The sequence below is a fragment of the Ranitomeya variabilis genome, chromosome 8, assembly GCF_051348905.1.
Source record: "Ranitomeya variabilis isolate aRanVar5 chromosome 8, aRanVar5.hap1, whole genome shotgun sequence".
In the NCBI taxonomy this organism is placed as follows: Eukaryota; Metazoa; Chordata; class Amphibia; order Anura; family Dendrobatidae; genus Ranitomeya; species Ranitomeya variabilis.
This window is the reverse complement of record NC_135239.1, coordinates 214,875,967-214,895,119: the sequence shown is the minus strand read 5'-3', so window position 1 is coordinate 214,895,119 and position 19,153 is coordinate 214,875,967. Positions and strand designations below refer to the sequence as shown.

General features: G+C 43.7%; 1 protein-coding gene and 1 long non-coding RNA gene across 4 annotated transcripts in view; one reads left to right on the top strand and one right to left on the bottom strand.

Moving 5' to 3' along the window:
• LOC143787840 (uncharacterized) overlaps positions 1–19,153 on the top strand; it is a 108,170-nt gene that overhangs the window by 16,726 nt on the left and 72,291 nt on the right. The gene's annotated exons all lie outside the window — the stretch shown is intronic.
• LOC143788793 (gastrula zinc finger protein XlCGF66.1-like) lies at positions 2,053–17,807 on the bottom strand. 3 transcript variants are annotated; one of them, XM_077278687.1, is made up of 6 exons: positions 17,750–17,807; positions 17,305–17,452; positions 17,012–17,191; positions 15,473–15,596; positions 14,162–14,377; positions 2,053–3,724 (listed from the first exon to the last, which is right to left on the bottom strand). In XM_077278687.1, the coding sequence occupies exons 2-6, from the start codon at positions 17,380–17,382 to the stop codon at positions 2,982–2,984; spliced, it is 1,341 nt and encodes a 446-aa protein (XP_077134802.1). In that variant the 5' UTR covers positions 17,383–17,452; positions 17,750–17,807; the 3' UTR covers positions 2,053–2,981. The 3 variants fall into 3 exon arrangements, with proteins under 3 accessions (XP_077134802.1, XP_077134804.1, XP_077134803.1); XM_077278689.1 differs by having other exon boundaries at positions 2,053–3,664; XM_077278688.1 differs by lacking the exon at positions 17,750–17,807 and adding an exon at positions 17,592–17,741.

The window sequence follows — 19,153 nt, the reverse complement described above, 5'->3', positions numbered from 1 at the left end:
CCTCTGAAATATCGTGGCACTTATATACGTATATAAACGTATATTTCAGTGCCACGTATTTCAGTGCCACGTATTTCAGGTTAGGGGTAGGGTTAGGGGTAGGGTTAGGGTTTTTTGTTTTTTTCTTGTTTTCTTGTGTTTTTCTATAAAAACGCATGCGTTTTACCGCGTTTACATGCATTTTTTCACACGTGGTTTTTTAAAAAAACGCATGCAGATAAAAACGCAAGTGTGAAACCAGACTAAAAGACGCTTTTTATAGCAAAAAAGTTTTTGCGTCTCCACATTTTGAGACCTAGAATTTTTCCACATTTTGGTCCACAGAGTCATGTGAGGTCTTGTTTTTTGCGGGACGAGTTGACGTTTTTATTGGTAACATTTTCGGACACGTGACCATTTTTTATCACTTTTTATTCCGATTTTTGTGAGGCAGAATAACCAAAAACCAGCTATTCATGAATTTCTTTTGGGAGAGGCGTTTATACCGTTCTGCGCTTGGTAAAATTGATAAAGCAGTTTTATTCGTCGGGTCAGTACGATTACAGCGATACCTCATTTATATCATTTTTTTATGTTTTGACGCTTTTATACGATAAAAACTATTTTATAGAAAAAATAATTATTTTGGCATCGCTTTATTCTGAGGACTATAACTTTTTTATTTTTTTGCTGATGATGCTGTATGGCGGCTCGTTTTTTGCGGGACAAGATGACGTTTTCAGCGGTACCATGGATATTTATATCCGTCTTTTTGATCGCGTGTTATTCCACTTTTTGTTCGGCGGTATGGTAATAAAGCGTTGTTTTTTGCCTCGTTTTTTTTTTTTTTTTCTTACGGCGTTTACTGAAGGGGTTAACTAGTGGGGCAGTTTTATAGGTTGGGTCGTTACGGACGCGGCGATACTAAATATGTGTACTTTTATTGTTTTTGTTTGTTTTTTTTAGATAAAGAAATGTATTTATGGGAATAATATTTTTTTTTTTATTATTATTTATTTAGGAATTTTTTTTTATTTTTTTTACACATGTGGGAATTTTTTTTTTTACTTTTTTACTTTGTCCCAGGGGGGGACATTACAGATCGCTGATCTCACAGTGTGCACAGCACTCTGTGAGATCTCCGATCTCACTTACAGCCGTGCAGGCTGCAGCTTTCATCTGCAGCCTGCTCCGACCCGGAAGTGCTCCCTGCAGGACCCGGATACAGCCCCTCGGCCATTTTGGATCCGGGGCCTGCAGGGAGAAGACGTTCGGTACGAGGTGAGTACATCACCTTGTACCGATCGTCTCAGGGAAGCACGCAGGGAGCCCCCTCCCTGCGCGATGCTTCCCTGCACCGCCGGCACATCGCGATCATGTTTGATCGCGGTGTGCCGGGGGTTAATGTGCCGGGGGCGGTCCGTGACCGCTCCTGGCACATAGTGCCGGATGTCAGCTGCGATATGCAGCCGACACCCGGCCGCGATCGGCCGCGCTCCCCCCGTGAGCGCGGCCGATCGCGTATGACGTACTATCCCGTCGGCGGTCATGGGGGCCCACCCCACCTCGACGGGATAGTACGTCAGATGTCGGGAAGGGGTTAAAACATGGACTGAGCCCGGTATAGGTGTAAAGTATCTGTAGGTGTGTATTGTACTGATTAATGAGCCTGCTGTAGCCTTTGCATTGGTCATAGTGAAACTTTGTAAAAGAGCAATCATGCCAGAAATACGTATAGGGGTTTTCCATTACTTATTGATGACCTAACCTTGATATAGGTCATCAATATCAGATCAGTAGGGGTCCGGTGCCACACCAATAACTGGATATTAGCTCTGGCAGCCAGATGTATACAGTGTCCGGATAGGAACTGAACATAGTGGCCAGGGCTGTGGAGTCGGTAAAGCAAAACTCCAACTCTTCAATTTCCATGATTCCGACTCCACCAAAATGGGCTCCGACTCGGACTCCACAACTCTGACTCCACAGTCCTGATAGTGGCCTTACTCAGGTACTGCAGTTCAGCTCCCATACACTTCAATGAGCTAAGCTGCAGTACCTGAGAAGGGCAACAACACAACATACTGAGCTGCAGTGTCTCAGGTCTGTGCACTGTTGGGGCTGTTCTTGCGTTTTGCTGCTCATCTATTGAAGTGAGTGTGATCTAAGGTGCAGCACTGAGAGCGACCACAGCACAGTGTATGAAGCTGTGCTGCTGCGGTCCTGTACACCATGTATATCCGACTGCAGAAGAAGCTGACGACAGCTGATCAGCGAGGGAGTGAAACCCCAACCGATCTGATGTTTCTGGCCTATCCTAAGCACAAGTGATCAATATTTAGTTAGTGGACCATGAGTTTAATATTAAAGTGACAAAAAAAGCTTCCTATGTAGGTCAACGTTGTAATGTAAAGTCAGATTAGGAGGCGATAAATATAGAACCAGACTTTAAAGAAATATATATACTGTATATATTTGCTCCTGTCCTGATAAAACTTTCTTTTTCAGCAATTTTTATTGCATACCTGTGGTGTTAGGCTAATACCTGTGGTGTTAGGCTTTTCCTGGTTCTTGTTCTCCGTGGGATAGAGGACTATATAAGGTGAAACTTCTGAGACGCCTCGGCGTCCATCACCTTTTTGAGATATATCTTTTCAACCTCCTTCGGAGAACAATTTCCGGGAGCAGACATATTATCGAAAAATTACCATCTTCTTGTGTCACATCCTGATTAGTTCTTTGGAGGTCCTACAATTTCTTTGTCATCTCCCTGTCTTTTTATACTTAACTAGTTGTTTTAAACATTTTTGGTAATAAAATATTGTTATATTTTACTATTTCTTGCGTCACTTCTTACCTTATTAGGTAAACTTTGGTATTTCTGTGTAGGTCATCGTTGTAATGTAAAGTCAGATAAGGAGGCGATAAATATAGAACCAGACTTTAAAGAAATATATATACTGTATATATTTGCTCCTGTCCTGATAAAACTTTCTACCTACTTATATCATATGAGTCTTCTGATGTCGAACCAGATTTGATTTTTGTGTAAAACCTTTTCCGCACTCCGTACATGAATATGGCTTCTCCCCCGTGTGAATCCGCAGATGTCTCACAAAGTCACATTTCTCTGAAAAGCGTTTCCCACATTCGGAACAGGAAAATGCTCTTTCTCCCGCGTGAGTTCTCTTGTGTTTCACCAGTGAACACTTATGTGCAAAACTTTTTGAACACTTAGTACATGGGTACTGCGGGCCGCCCGTGTGGACTCTCTGGTGGTTGCAGTAGGTCGACTTTTTGATGAAACATTTTCCACACTCGGAGCATTGAAAAGGTGTCTTGCCGCTGTGAATTCTGAAATGTTTGTTGCAGTTTACCTTCGACGTGAAACACTCTCCGCACTCACAACACTGAAATGGTTTGTCTTTCATGTGAATTCTCCAATGCTGGATAAGATCTGCTTTCAGTGCAAAAGACTTCCCGCAGTCTGTGCATAAAAACAGCTTATCCGATGTGTGATTTCTCTGTTGCCCCGTGAACTCCATTGATGTCTTCTCATATTCAACTCCTGGATCCAATGTGGACGAAGCATCAAGAGAAAGTTCATCTGGATTAGAGGCTTCACAACAGAGATGGAGGAACAATGGGGTTGTTACTGGTGTGCAAGCCATTTCTTTAGGAGAAACTTTGTAGGAGACAAAAACTTCTGTTTTACTTTCTGGGTTTGTGACTTGATCTGCTAGAGCTTAAAAAAAAACAACTGTTAGACATATACTAAGTAATTTTATTTTATCCTATGACATTTTTTCCCAGCCTTAACTTTGTTTCACACTGTTAGGCTCATACCCTCTGTAAGTATTAACCTGACCGTGTCCTCGGTCAGGATGTATGCTGAGGCATCCGTCAACCATAGGGATTAGTGATGAGCGAATATACTCGTTGCTCGGGTTTTCCCGAGCACGCTCTGATGATCTCCAAGTATTTGTTAGTGTTCGCAGATTTAGTTTTCATCACCACAGCTGAATGATTTACCGCTAATTGCCATGTAATCAAGCTGGCTAGTAGCTGTAAATCATTCAGTTGAGGTGATGAAAACTAAATCTCTGAACACTTACAAATACTCGGAGACCACCCGAGCGTGCTCTGTAAAACCCGAGCAACAAGTATACTCGCTCATCACTAATAGGGACCCAATGTACAGAAACATATACTGCATGGCATACATTTCTTTGCAGTGGCCCTCTACAGCTTTGGCAAAAATGAAGAGACCACTGCACAGTTTTATAAAAATCCGCCTCTCTACATGTCTGAGCCATTCCATTCGAGTGTCAGTTGAATTCCAACCAGAGTCCACCTCATTCTACTTCATGTGCTTTTGATTAGGTGATCACCTGAACCAAATCTTATTTAACAAAGGAAAGTATAAAAGACCCTGCTGCGGTGTTCACAATCCTCTTGCAATAGGACAAGCTGGATAGCAAAACAAGTGCTAGTATTGTCCCAAAAGTAATAAAAATGAAAAAATAACTTTTATCCATGCCAATGGAGTTGAAACGAAAAGTGTTGAATGAGGAAAAGATGGGCTTAATTCTGGCTTTACGAGCAGAGGGACACAGTGAGCGTCATGTTGCCTCCATCCTTAAAATTTCTAAGAGGGCAGTCCATTACAACAAGGTCAAGCAGCAGTCATTGGAGACAACAAAGCTACAGACCGGCAGAGGGTGAAAACGTCTCTCCACAGACCGGGATGACCGTCATCTTATTCGAATGTCACTCAGCAACTGCAGGATGACATCAAGTGACCTACAAAAAGACTGGCAAATGGCAGCTGGGGTGAAGTGCACTGCAAGAATAGTTCGTAACAGGTTCCTAGAGGCAGGACTCAGGTCATGTAATGCTAGAAAAAGCCTTTCATCAATAAGAAGCAAAGAAGAGCCAGGCTGAAGTTTGCCAAAGACCATAAGGATTGGACCATAGAGGACTGGATTAAGATAATCTTCTCTGATGAGTCTAATTTTCAGCTTTGCCCAACACCGGGTCGTCTAATAGTTAGACAGAGACCTGGAGAGTTGTACAAGCCACAGTGTCTGCACCCACTGTGAAATTTGGTGGAGGATCGGTGATGATCTGGGGATGCTTCAGCAAGGCTGCAATTGGGCAGGTTAATCTTTATGAAGGACGTATGAATGAAGCCGCATACAAGGTTATCCTGGAAAAACAGCCGATTCCTTCTGCTCAGACAATGTTCCCCAACTCTGAGGACTGGTTTTTCCAGCAGGACAGTGCGCCATGCCACACAGCTAGGTCAATCAAGTTGTGGATGAAGGTCCACCACATCAAATCCCTGTCATGGCCGCCCAATCTCCAGACCTGAACCTCATTGAAAACCTCTGGAATGTAATCAAGAGGAAGATGGATAATCACAAGCCATCAAACAAAGAACTGCTTACATTTCTGTACCAGGAGGTCACCCAAAAGCAGTGTGAAAGACTGGTGAAAAGCATACCAAGACGCATGAAAGCTGGGATTAAAAATCATGGTTATTCCACAAAATATTGATTTCTGAATTCTTCTCTAACTAAAATATTAGTATTGTTGTTTCTAAATGATTCTGAACTTGTTTATTTTCTTTGCAATATTTGAGGTTTGCAAGCAATGCATTTTTTGTTATTTTGACCATTTCCAATTTTCTGAAAATAAATACAAAATTTAGTGCTTGTCAGTAGTTTATAGACTACTAGATGGAGGTCCGGTGCTATCACATCGAGAGGGTGGTGACGTCCCAATGGGGGCAGGTTTCCAGCACTGAGAGTTTCTCGTCCCCAAGCACTCACCCACCTATCCACGCGGCGGCCTGGATCCCAGTGGCGGCCTGGATCCCAGCGGTGGGGAGGGGTCCTTGTGGCGGGGGAGTCCCAGCAGCGGGGGGTTCGGCAATGACCCGCTGGTGGTACTGTGCAAGGACCTGGTACCACCAGCGGGTGCCATATTGGAATACCCATCACTTGGGTATTCCAATATGGCGGTCGGCGTACTTCCGGTGCGGCGCGGTGGATTGTGGGATTCGAGGACATCCAGACGGAAGTGGATGACAGACAATTTAACCCCTTCCCGACCTGTGACACAGCGTATGCGTCATGAAAGTCGGTGCCAATCCGACCTGTGACGCATATGCTGGGTCACAGAATGATCGCGTCCCTGCAGGTCGGGTGAAAGGGTTAACTCCAATTTCACCTGACCTACAGGGACAGGGGGAGTGGTACTTCAGCCCAGGGGGGGTGGCTTAACCCCCCTGTGGCTACGATCACTCTGATTGGCTGTTTCACTTTCAACAGCCAATCAGAGCGATTTGTAATATTTCACCTATGAAAATGGTGAAATATTACAATCCAGCCATGGCCGATGCTGCAATATCATCGGCCATGGCTGGAAACCCTGATGTGCCCCCCGACACCGCCACCGATCTCCTCCCCAGTCCTCCGTTCTGTCCCGTACTCCCCTCCGTCCTCCTGTCCACTCCCCCGTCCTCCTGTCCGCTCCCCCCGTGCTCCCATCCCCCCCATGCTCTGATCCCCCCCCTCATACTTACCGAGCCTCCCGGTGTCCGTCAGTCTTCTCCAAGGGCGCCGCCATCTTCTTTCTCACAGTGATCAAAATAAAAAAATAGTAAATGACCCCCCCCCCCCCTTTATCACCTCCATAGGTAGGGACAATAATCACGGGCTCTCCAAACACGACATGGTGTCCGCTAACGATTGGAGCTAATTTTTCATTCAAAAAGTCAAATGGCGCTCCTTCCCTTCCGAGCCTTGCCGTGTGCCCAAACAGTGGTTTACCCCCACATGTGAGGTATCAGTGTACTCAGGAGAAATTGCCCAATTTTATCCTGTTGCCCATGTGGAAATGAACAAATTGAGGCTAAAAGAATTTTTTTGTGAAAAAAAAATACTTTTTCATTTTTACGGATCAATTTGTGAAGCACCTGGGGGTTCAAAGTGCTCACTATGCATCTAGATAAGTTCCTTGGGAGGTCTAGTTTCCAAAATAGGGTCACATGTGGGGGAGCTCCAATGTTTAGGCACACGGGGGCTCTCCAAACGCGACATGGTGTCCGCTAAAGATTGGAGCCAATTTTTCATTGAAAAAGTCAAATGGCGCTCCTTCCCTTCCGAGCCCTGTCGTGCGCCCAAACAGTGGTTCTCCCCCCACTTATGGGGTATCAGCGTACTCAGGACATATTGTACAATAACTTTTGGGTTCCAGTTTCTCTTTTTACCCTTGGGAAAATAAAAAAATTGTTGTTAAAAGATCATTTTTGTGACTAAAAAGTTAAATGTTCATTTTTTCCTTCCACGTTGCTTCTGCTGCTGTGAAGCACTTGAAGGGTTAATAAACTTCTTGAATGTGGTTTTGAGTACCTTGAGGGGTGCAGTTTTTAGAATGGTGTCACTTTGGGGTATTTTCAGCCATATATTCAAGCAAATAAGGTAGCACACTGTAGCGCCGAAACATGCAAACATGAAAATTTTTAACTGCATTACTGCACTAGAAATATGAAAAATGAGAGCGTTTAGCGTATAAAAAAGGCCAATTTTATGTGTACCTGGTAGCCACTTTACGGCATCTCTCTTATACCAGGTCCTACGATTTCCTTCCTCACTGAGAATAAACGTCTCCATCTGAATGGGTGCCTATGAAAACCTCTTGTGAGACTACCATTCTCTCTCTGTGGAGGGGTAATGGACCTGCTGTAATTAAAACACCAGTGACTAGGAGGCGGAGTGCTCGGTCAGTTGGCGACTCTAGGTTTAGCACCTGTTCACACTTAGTCTATGTATGGATGTGACGGTCAGTTTTTTCAAATGTATTATTTAGCTTTCTGACCGAGCACTCCGCCTCCTAGTCACTGGTGTTTTAATTACAGCAGGTCCATTACCCCTCCACAGAGAGAGAGAATGGTAGTCTCACAAGAGGTTTTCATAGGCACCCATTCAGATGGAGACCTTTATTCTCAGTGAGGAAGGAAATCGTTGGACCTGGTATAAGAGAGATGCCGTAAAGTGGCTACCAGGTACACATAAAATTGGCCTTTTTTATGCGCTAAACGCTCTCATTTTTCATATTTCTAGTGCAGTAATGCAGTTAAAAATTTTCATGTTTGCATGTTTCAGCGCTACAGTGTGCTACCTTATTTGCTTGAATGTATAGGAGTTGGCGACTCTAGGTTTAGCACCTGTTCACACTTAGTCTATGTATGGATGTGACGGTCAGTTTTTTCAAATGTATTTTTCAGCCATATAGACCCCTCAAACTGACTTCAAATGTGAGGTGGTCCCTAAAAAAAAAATGGTTTTGTAAATTTCGTTGTAAAAATGAGAAATCGTTGGTCAAATTTTAACCCTTATAACTTCCTAGCAAAAAAAAATGTTGTTTCCAAAATTGTGCTGATGTAAAGTAAACATGTGGGAAATGCTATTTATTAACTATTTTGTGTCACACAACTCTGGTTTAACAGAATAAAAATTCAAAATTAGAAAATTGCAAAATTTTCTAAATTGTAGTCAAATTTCCATTTTTTTCACAAACGCAAAAATTATCGACCTAAATATACCAGTAACATGAAGCCCAATATGTCACGAGAAAACAATCTCAGAACCTCTAGGATCCGTTGAAGCGTTCCAGAGTTATTACCTCATAAAGGGACACTGGTCAGAATTGCCAAAAACGGCCAGGTCATTAACCCCTTCATGACCCAGCCTATTTTGACCTTAATGACCTGGCCGTTTTTTGCAATTCTGACCAGTGTCCCTTTATGTGGTAATAACTCCAGAACGCTTCAACGGATCCTAGCGGTTCTGAGATTGTTTTTTCGTGACATATTGGGCTTCATGTTAGTGGTAAATTTAGGTCGATAATTTCTGCGTTTATTTGTGAAAAAAAAACAGAAATTTGGCGAAAATTTTTAAAATTTTACAATTTTCACATTTTGAATTTTTATTCTGTTAAACCAGAGAGTTATGTAACACAAAATAGTTAATAAATAACATTTCCTACATGTCTACTTTACATCAGCACAATTTTGGAAACAAAATTTTTTTTTGCTAGGAAGTTATAAGGGTTAAAATTTGACCAGTGATTTCTCATTTTTACAACAAAATTTACAAAACCATTTTTTTTAGGGACCACCTCACATTTGAAGTCAGTTTGAGGGTTCTATATGGCTGAAAATACCCAAAAGTTACACCATTCTAAAAACTGCACCCCTCAAGGTGCTCAAAACCACATTCAAGAAGTTTATTAACCCTTCAGGTGTTTCACAGCAGCAGAAGCAACATGGAAGGAAAAAGTGAACATTTAACTTTTTAGTCACAAAAATGATCTTTTAGCAACATTTTTTTTATTTTCCCAAGGGTAAAAGGAGAAACTGGACCACAAAAGTTGTTGTCCAATTTGTCCTGAGGTACGCTGATACCTCATATGTGGGGGTAAACCACTGTTTGGGGGCAAGGCAGGGCTCGGAAGCGAAGGAGCACCATTTGACTTTTTGAATGAAAAATTGGCTCCAATCTTTAGCGGACACCATGTCGTGTTTGGAGAGCCCCCGTGTGCCTAAACATTGAAGCTCCCCCACATGTGACCCCATTTTGGAAACTAGACCCCCCAAGGAACTTATCTAGATGCATAGTGAGCACTTTAAACTCTCAGGTGCTTCACAAATTGATCCGTAAAAAATGAAAAAGGACTTTTTTTTCACAAAAAAATTCTTTTAGCCTCAATTTTTTCATTTTCACATAGGCAACAGGATAAAATGGATCCTAAAATTTGTTGGGCAATTTCTCCTGAGTACGCCGATACCTCATATGTGGGGGTAAACCACTTTTTGGGTGCACGGCAAGGCTCGGAAGGGAAGGCGCGCCATTTGACTTTTTGAATGGAAAATTAGCTCCAATCGTTAGCGGACACCATGTCGCGTTTGGAGAGCCCCTGTGTGCCTAAACTTTGGAGCTCCCCCACAAGTGACCCCATTTTGGAACCTAGACCCCCCAATGAACTTATCTAGATGCATAGTGAGCACTTTAAACCCCCAGCTGCTTCACAGAAGTTTATAACGCAGAGCCGTGAAAATAAAAAAATAATTTTTCTTTCCTCAAAAATGATTTTTTAGCCCGGAATTTTTTATTTTCCCAAGGGTAACAGGAGAAATTGGAACCTAAATGTTATTATCCAGTTTCTCCTGAGTACGCTGATAATTCATATGTGGGGGTAAACCACTGTTTGGGCGCACGGCAGGGCTCGGAAGGAAAGGCACGCCATTTGGCTTTTTGAATGGAAAATTAGCTCCAATCATTAGCGGACACCATGTCGCGTTTGTAGAGCACCTGTGTGCCTAAACATTGGAGCTCCCCTACAAGTGACCCCATTTTGGAAACTAGACCCCCCAAGGAACTTATCTAGATGCATAGTGAGCACTTTAAACCCCCAGCTGCTTCATAGAAGTTTATTTCGCAGAGCCATGAAAATAAAAAATAATTTTTCTTTTCTCAAAAAATGATTTTTAGCCCCCAATTTTTTATTTTCCCAAGGGTAACAGGAGAAATTTGACCCCAAAAGTTGTGGTCCAGTTTCTCCTGAGTACGCTGGTACCCCATATGTGGGGGTAAACCACTGTTTGGGCACATGCCGGGGCTCGGAAGGGAAGTAGTGACGTTTTGGAATGCAGACTTTGATGGAATGGTCTGCGGGCATCATGTTACGTTTGCAGAGCCCCTGATGTGCCTAAACAGTTGAAACCCCCCCACAAGTGACCCCATTTTGGAAACTAGACCCCCCAAGGAACTTATCTAGATGTGTGGTGAGCACGTTCAACCCCCAAGTGCTTCACAGAAGTTTACAACGCAGAGCCGTGAAAATAAAAAATCATTTTTCTTTCCTCAAAAAAGATGTTTTAGCAAGCAATTTTTTATTTTCCCAAGAGTAACAGGAGAAATTTGACCCCAAAAGTTGTTGTCCAGTTTCTCCTGAGTACGCTGATACCCCATATGTGGGGGTAAACCACTGTTTGGGCGCACGTCAGGGCTCGGAAGGGAAATAGTGACATTTTGAAATGCAGACTTTGATGGAAGCTCTGCGGGCATCACGTTGCGTTTGCAGAGCCCCTGATGTGCCTAAACAGTAGAAACTCCCCACAAGTGACCCCATTTTGGAAACTAGACCCCCAAAGGAACTAATCTAGATGTGTGGTGAGCACTTTGAACCCCCAAGTGCTTCACTGAAGTTTATAACGCAGAGCCGTGAAAATAAAAAATCATTTTTCTTTCCTCAAAAATAATTTTTTAGCCTGCAATTTTTTATTTTCCCAAGGGTTACAGGAGAAATTGGACCCCAAAAGTTGTTGTCCAGTTTCTCCTGAGTACGCTGGTACCCCATATGTGGGGGTAAACCACTGTTTGGGCACACGTCGGGGCTCGGAAGGGAGAGAGCACCATTTGACTTTTTCAACGCAAGATTGGCTGGAATCAATGGTGGCGCCATGTCGCGTTTGGAGACCCCCTGATGTGCCTAAACAGTGGAAACCCCTCAATTCTAACTCCAACACTAACCTCAACACACTCCTAACCCTAATCCCAACCCTAACCCCAACACACCCCTAACCCTAGTCTTAACCCTAATTCCAACCCTAACTCTAATTTCAACCCTAACCCTAAGGCTATGTGCCCACGTTGCGGATTTGTGTGCGGATTTTTCCGCACTGTTTTTGAAAAATCTGCAGGTAAAACGCACTGCGCTTTACCTGCTGATTTACCGCAGATTCCCTGTGTTTTTTGTGTGGATTTCACCTGCGGATTCCTATTATGGAGCAGGTGTAAAACGCTGCGAAATCCGCACAAAGAATTGACATGCTGCAGAAAATACAACGCAGTGTTTCCGCGTTGTATTTTCCGCACCATGGGCACAGCGGATTTGGTTTTCCATAGGTTTACGTGGTACTGTAAACGTGATGGAAAACTGCTACAAATCCGCAGTGACCAATCCGCTGCGGATCCGCAGCCAAATCTGCACCATGTGCACATAGCCTAATTCTAACCCTAATTCCAACCCTATCCCTAAGTGCAACCCTATCCCTAAGTGCAGCCCTATCCCTAAGTGCAGCCCTATCCCTAAGTGCAGCCCTATCCCTAAGTGCAGCCCTATCCCTAAGTGCAGCCCTATCCCTAAGTGCAGCCCTATCCCTAAGTGCAGCCCTATCCCTAAGTGCAACCCTAAGTGCAACCCTATCCCTAAGTGCATCCCTAAGTGCAACCCTAAGTGCATCCCTAAGTGCATCCCTAAGTGAATCCCTAAGTGCAACCCTAAGGCTACGTTCACATTTGCGTTGTGCGCCGCAGCGTCGGCGTCGCAACTCACAACGCAAACAAAAACGCGGCAAAACGCATACACAACGCTGCGTTTTGCGCCGCATGCGTCCTTTTTTCTATTGATTTGATCAGTGACGCATGCGGCGCAAAACGCAAGTGCACCGCATGTCCATGCGCCCCCATGTTAAATATAGGGGCGCATGACGCATGCGGCGCCCAACGCTGCGGCGCGGACCGCAAATGTGAACGTAGCCTTAGTGCATCCCTAAGTGCATCCCTAAGTGCATCCCTAAGTGCAACCCTATCCCTAAGTGCATCCCTAAGTGCAACCCTATCCCTAAGTGCAACCCTAAGTGCATCTCTATGTGCAACCCTAAGTGCAACCCTAGCCCTAAGTGCAACCCTAGCCCTAAGTGCAACCCTAGCCCTAAGTGCAACCCTACCCCTAACCCTAATGGAAAAACAAAAATAATTATATTTTCTGTTTTTTATTATTGTCCCTACCTATGGGGGTGATAAAGGGGGGGAGTTATTTACTATTTTTTTTATTTTGATCGCTGTGATAGAACTTATCACAGCGACCAAAATGTGCAGGAATGAATCTGCCGGCTGGCAGATTCGGCGGGCGCACTGCGCATGCACCCGCCATTTTCCAAGATGGTGGCGCCCATGAAGAAGACGGCCGGACACCGGGAGGGACATCGAAGCTAGGTAAGTATGGGGGGGTGGGATCGGAACACGGGGGGGGGGGATCGGAGGACCTGGGGAGCGGACAGGAGGACCGGGGGAGCCGACAGGAGGGAGGAGGGGAGCGGAACTGAGATCGGGGCAATAAGGACGACTGGGGAGGCGATCGGTGGGGTGGGGTGGGGGCAGATCGGGGTCTCCAGCCATGGCAGATGCTATTGCAGCATCGGCCATGGCTGGATTGTAATATTTCACCATTTTCATAGGTGAAATATTACAAATCGCTCTGATTGGCAGTTTCACTTTCAACAGCCAATCAGAGCGATCGTAGCCACGGGGGGGGGGGGGGGGGGGGTGAAGCCACCCCCCCCTGGGCTGAAGCACCACTCCCCCTGTTCCTGCAGATCGGGTAAAATGGGAGTTAACCCTTTCACCCGATCTGCAGGGACGCGATCATTCTGTGACACAGCATATGCGTCACAGGTCGGATTGGCACCGACTTTCATGACGCATACGCTGTGTCACAGGTCGGGAAGGGGTTAAAGTCAAAATAGGCTGGGTCATGAAGGGGTTAAGGTAATTATATAAATTGAAAGGAGCAATTTACATTTTACTCAAAAATATACCTACAAAGAAAAAAATCAGACAAATTGAAAATTTTGCAGTGGTCTCTTAATGTTTGCCAGAGCTGTGTATATAGGAAAGTGGAATCTTGCTGCACAGCTAAACAAACTGTATTCAGTTGCACACTTTCAGCCTCCCTCCAGTAAATGGTCGCTTATGGTGATGTTAGAGTATACGCTGGGATATACACACATCTATTCTAGGCTATGTGCATAAACGCAGTGTGCACCTAATGTTGCATCCACCAAAAATTGACCCGATTGTAATGGGCAAGTAGATGTTGTGTCTGGAACATATCTGATGAGTCTCATCTTCTAGAAACCACAGGTTAAAAACCCAAACCTTTGTTTTACCAGCAGCATTGAAATGTCAAGCGGTAGGCTGAAATTGTCAATGGATCCTTTCAAAATGAGTGAAATATAGTCGGAAAAACCTAACGTTTAGCCTAAAGATTTCTGTAATGACAAAGCTTTCAGATTTTGGGACGTCATCTGAAGTAATTTGTTATTACTGACCTGGGCAGATATTTGTGTTGTTTTCCTCGTCCTTGCATTTCGGATCACATCTTATTAACATCTTTTTCTCCTCCTTGAAAGTCTTATCACCTCTCGCATGCACCTCTTCCTCTTTGCAGGGCTGATGACACCACACATGCCCCTCTTCTTCCTCCTCCTTGCAGATCACATCACACCTAACATGCACCTCTTCCTCCTCCTTATTACTGGATACACCTGTAGGAATTTTTTGCAGCATGAAGAATCATATTTTTGACTGCATCAGATTAGGGGCACATGATAAACAAAACAAAACATTTTTTTACTTTTGCAGTGCAAATTTAGATTGTTCAACATATGGTATGAATAACAGACTACCTTTAACCTTTGGCCCCCAGGACATTGCAGGCCAAAAAGTATTTTTTTATTATTAGGCACTGGCTGCTATTGCAACCCATAAGCACACTGCCATCATGTAATGGGTTTGCTTGTGGGGTGACATGGCGAGGTCAATTCCTCAGTCAGCACCTAGATGCCGCAGTTTCTTTTAACTGCGGCATTTAGGTAGGGTTACAGAGCAGTTGTGTCCTGCGGGGCACATACCCTGTGATCGTGCTGTATACACACGTGGTGTGTACACACTGGCCGATTTGATGAGTTATTTTGTTTTAATTCTGTGGAAGAATGGTTGAAAAGCAATGTCTGACTTTCACTTGTTCATTTCCATAGATCTTTTATTTATTATTACTTTTGTCAGATTCAAGTTATTTCTGTGACCATTGTGGGTTTTTCTGCCATTAAACGAGGGGTACCAACAATTTTGACCAGGAGTGTAATACAGCCATTATCACAGGTATCTGCAGTGCCCCCGGGCTAAGGCACACAAATAATGCATTTACATATGGTTGTTCTGACGTATATTGTCATTCAGCGGTATGCAAGTGGATTAGATAAAAATTACCATAATTACCAGGCTAAGCTGGTATAATTTGGTTATAAGTGGAGCTGCTCCCACCTGTGATGTCTATACTGGATTGGCTTATTTCCAGCTCGGGCACCATCTGCTCTGCAGAATGATCACTATCATGGGTGACACTAGCACCTATGCTTCATCACCTTGCTGGATAGCAAAACTGGCAAGTGTTGGTACATTCCATACAGAGTGATACACCCTTGTGCACTCAGAGTACTAATCAGGGACACAAAATATGAAGTAAGATCTGTTTGTAAAACCTTTACTAGAATGATGGATAATGAAGATTTATAATGAGGATAAACTTTGATACAAGTGTTTTTATGTTAAAAACAAGAAATTAAACATTGTGGCTTTACCTGTTGATGTGGGAGGCTGGTGATTCTCCATCATAATCTCCTTGTACAGATCCTTGTGACTCTTCACATACTCCCACTCGTCCATAGAGAAGTTGACGGTGATGTCCTCGTATCTGACAGGAATCTGACACACACAATAATAATAATTTTTATTTCTGTAGCGCCAACATATACCACAGCACTTTACATTTCAGAGGGTACTTGTGCAGACAGTAAAGACATTACAGACATTCACCAGTTACAGGAGGAGTGAGGGTCCCAATCACAAGATTTTACAATCTTATGAGGAGGAGTGAGGGCCCTGCTGCTTGGAGGCTAGCATCTATGAGGAAATAAGGGAGACCCGAAAGGAAAATGGTAAATAATGCTTGTATTGTACGGTCCACCCATCCATATAAGAGATCGGGTATTCACATAACGCTGCATGAACCGGTCACCAGCCAGTATGTGTATAGTGCAGACAAAGAGGGCTATTAAGTGCATGGCCGGTAAGAACAGATGCTACGTCTGAAGAAACAAGGGTAAAATGGGAATAGTTACATAAGTGAGGTGACGTGATAGGACAGTCTAAAGAAGTGCATTTTTAGGGCACTCTTAAAACTGAGGGTATTAGGAATTAATTGAATTGTCCTGAGTAGTGCATTCCGGAGAATTGGCGCAGCTTGCAAGAAGTCTTGAGAGACAGGAGTGTGACGTTCAGATTAGAAAGGATTATAGTCATAGGTCATTAGCAGACTGGAGGACACGAGTAGGGTGGGAGATGATAAAGGGTGGTGCTGATCCATTGAGAGCTTTGTGGGTGAGAGTTATAAGTTTACATTGAACTCTATATCGGATGGGTAACCAGTGCAACGACTGGCACAGGGTGGAGGCATTGGTGTAGTGGTTGGAAAGCAATATCCTGGCTGCTGCAGTCAGGATGGTGTCATGGGGTTACCGCGATGGAGCGGAGCCAGAAGACTGCAGCACCTGGCTGCTCCTACTCTGGTGCTGAGAAGAAGCTCTTCTCCGTCTTAATAAACGTGTTTATTTCTTCCGACAGAACAGGGGTTAATTGGCCATGCTGTAAATCCTTGTTCTCAGCTAAGCTCGGTTAGCTACTCCTTTTCCCTATATATGGTAATCTGGGCTCTATTACTAATCCTCGTCAGAGTTAGCTTTTTGCTGCATGGCTAAAGGAGGGAGAGAAGTTAGTATGAGAAGGAGAGCTGGAGGAGTTACAAGCGATTGTTGTTTGATTTGTACGCTTGGTAATTCCTAATCCTTATCGGTTGTGGTTTCTTCCCTTTCCTACACACCCCGGTTGATTCCTCTGTTATATGTTGTATTTTATGTGCGTGGAGTTTTCAGTTACCCCTGAGAAAACTCCTGAGAATTTAGTAAGAGGGAGACCGATCAGTAGAGAGTTGCAATAGTCCAGACGAGAATAAATAAGAGCAACAGGAAGAGTTTTTGCAGAGTCAAAGGCACGAAAAGTTCAAATGATCCAGAGACCCCCCAAGTTCTCCTGTATATCCCAACATTCAAATCAGTGCTCACCTCTCCCGTCAGCAGCTCGATGATCTTGCTGGTGTATTCTAGGATTTTCTGTTCGGTGCTTGCCTCCACTATCAGCGAGTGATATGTAGGGTCTTCTACGCAGTTGGGGATCCTGCTCCATGCGTCTGACATATGAGGTCCACTCCACTTCCCAGATGTCTTTTTTACTATTGTGTAATCCTGTTTGGGAAGAGACCCTAATATATTAGTATTCAGTGCTGGAATAGTTCATCCCGGAGCAATTCCCCCTAGTAGTAGAGAGGTCCTATGATATAATCCCCAGAATGCCTCACCTCTCCCGTCAGCAGATAGATGATCTCTAGGGTGAGGCTGAGCACCCGCTGGGTAACACCACTCCTGTACACGTCCATTGTGTGTGGGTCAGGGGATGGTCTCTCCCCTGTAGGCCAATTTTAACGTTACAAGTCCTCACAATTCAACCTAGAAATAGATTAAGAAATAGATAATAATAAACCCTAGGAGCCTGTATTTAAGATTAAAATTTTGCTATAAATTATAACATGGCCATTTAAAGGTGGACAGCACTGAAATCCAAGCGAACAGTGGCTCTCGTTCTTACCTCGTTTCCTCATTACCCTCACTCTGTAATTGGTATATACTGACCATACGAAAAGGGCAGCAGTCTGCAACTTTGTAATTATCACAGGCAGGAAGGACACTAAGTTCTGCTCCTCCTGCACATTGCCATGTAATAAAGGAATCTCTCACATTACTTACTGCAGGACTGCACACAGCAGATGCAGTCAGGGGCTTCCTAAACAATGTGTAACGGGACATGACGTGTAGGGGGAGTAGAGTTATAAAGGATCATGGGAACTGTAGTCCCGGAAGCAGGACACTGTATAGGTGAAGTGAGAAGAAAGAACTGCAAATGACAGATTGGGCTCTTCTGTGGTCTCATGACAGGACAACCAGTAGAGACTATGAGGACTTTTTCTGCTTTATTTTTATTCCTAAAGTCATGTAAATTGTGCGGTCATTTTACCAGACTGTTGTGGAACCATATATAGCAGCATGTTGTGTCGCAGGGGCCTGTAATGCAGCCTAATGGCTTAGTCACAGGTCTATCTGCACTTTGTCCGAATCTTACATCTGTGTGGTCCACAAGTCCATCTGTGCGGATGAAAGCAGAGCTAATAACTCGCCCAAAAGTGTCCATCTTTACCTGAACTCCTTTTCACTTGATGTATCTTACAAATGGGAGGAAAGAAAAATAATCTCAGAAAAAATCTTTAATTTAAAAAAAATGTAGATCTATGAATAAAAGACCAAAAAAATGACAGGTACGCGTGATTAAACGGCAATTATCTCACACTAGAAATTGGGGACAATTTCATTAGAGTGATCGCTATGAAATATCCCCAATACAAATATGTGGAGAATTAGTGGGGAAGAGGGAGGAATAACAGAAATGAAACCAAGATAAATGTTAGTGTGAGAAACTGATGGCGTGCTTAGGCTGGTTTACACTTGCCGTGTTTTTGTGGCCCCAGTGCATTTCTATGGGGCCGCAATAATTCCACGGTGCGCCATATGGCCGTGAGGACCGTATTTACCGCTGGGAAAAAAAATTGAGCAATTTTTCACGGTGTAAATCAATGGGGCCGCAAAAACAACGGAAGGTTGTTTTTGCAGTGCGCCATGACTTCCGGTTTTGCGGAACACCATTTTTTCCCAATACTTTTGTTAAAATATTGGGAACCTGAAAAAAAGCGATCAGCAAATTTTTGCGGTCCGATATCGCGGCCGACCTTGAAAATTGTGGCGATACGACCCGCCAAAAAAGCCCGAAATAACGGGCCGCAAAAAAAAAACCGGTAAGTGTAAAAGCAGCCTTCTAAAGTACGATAATGTATGAAAAATTTCTCAACCACCTTCGGTAAACTCTGCCCAGCCGGTATCCAGACTTCAATAAATAAACCGCAGCACTCCATTATCTTCAGTGCACATATACATAGGCGCTTCTCACAAAATGAGAATATCATCAAAAAGTTAATTTTTCAGTTCTTCAATACAAAAAGTGAATCTCATACGTATATTCTATAGTCATTACACACAGAGTGATCTATTCCACGTGTTTATTTCTGTTAATGTTGATGATTATGGCTTACAGCCAATGAA

What these genes read in the sequence shown, in the direction of transcription:
- LOC143788793 (XM_077278687.1), bottom strand. Translation starts at nt 17,382, where the DNA reads ATGGACGTGTACAGGAGTGGTGTTACCCAGCGGGTGCTCAGCCTCACC. An exon ending in TCTATCTGCTGACGGGAGAG is followed by an intron (nt 17,192 to 17,304) that starts GTGAGGCATTCT and finishes CTTCCCAAACAG; the next exon opens with GATTACACAATAGTAAAAAA. An exon ending in CAACACAAATATCTGCCCAG is followed by an intron (nt 3,725 to 14,161) that starts GTCAGTAATAAC and finishes TTTTTTTTTAAG; the next exon opens with CTCTAGCAGATCAAGTCACA.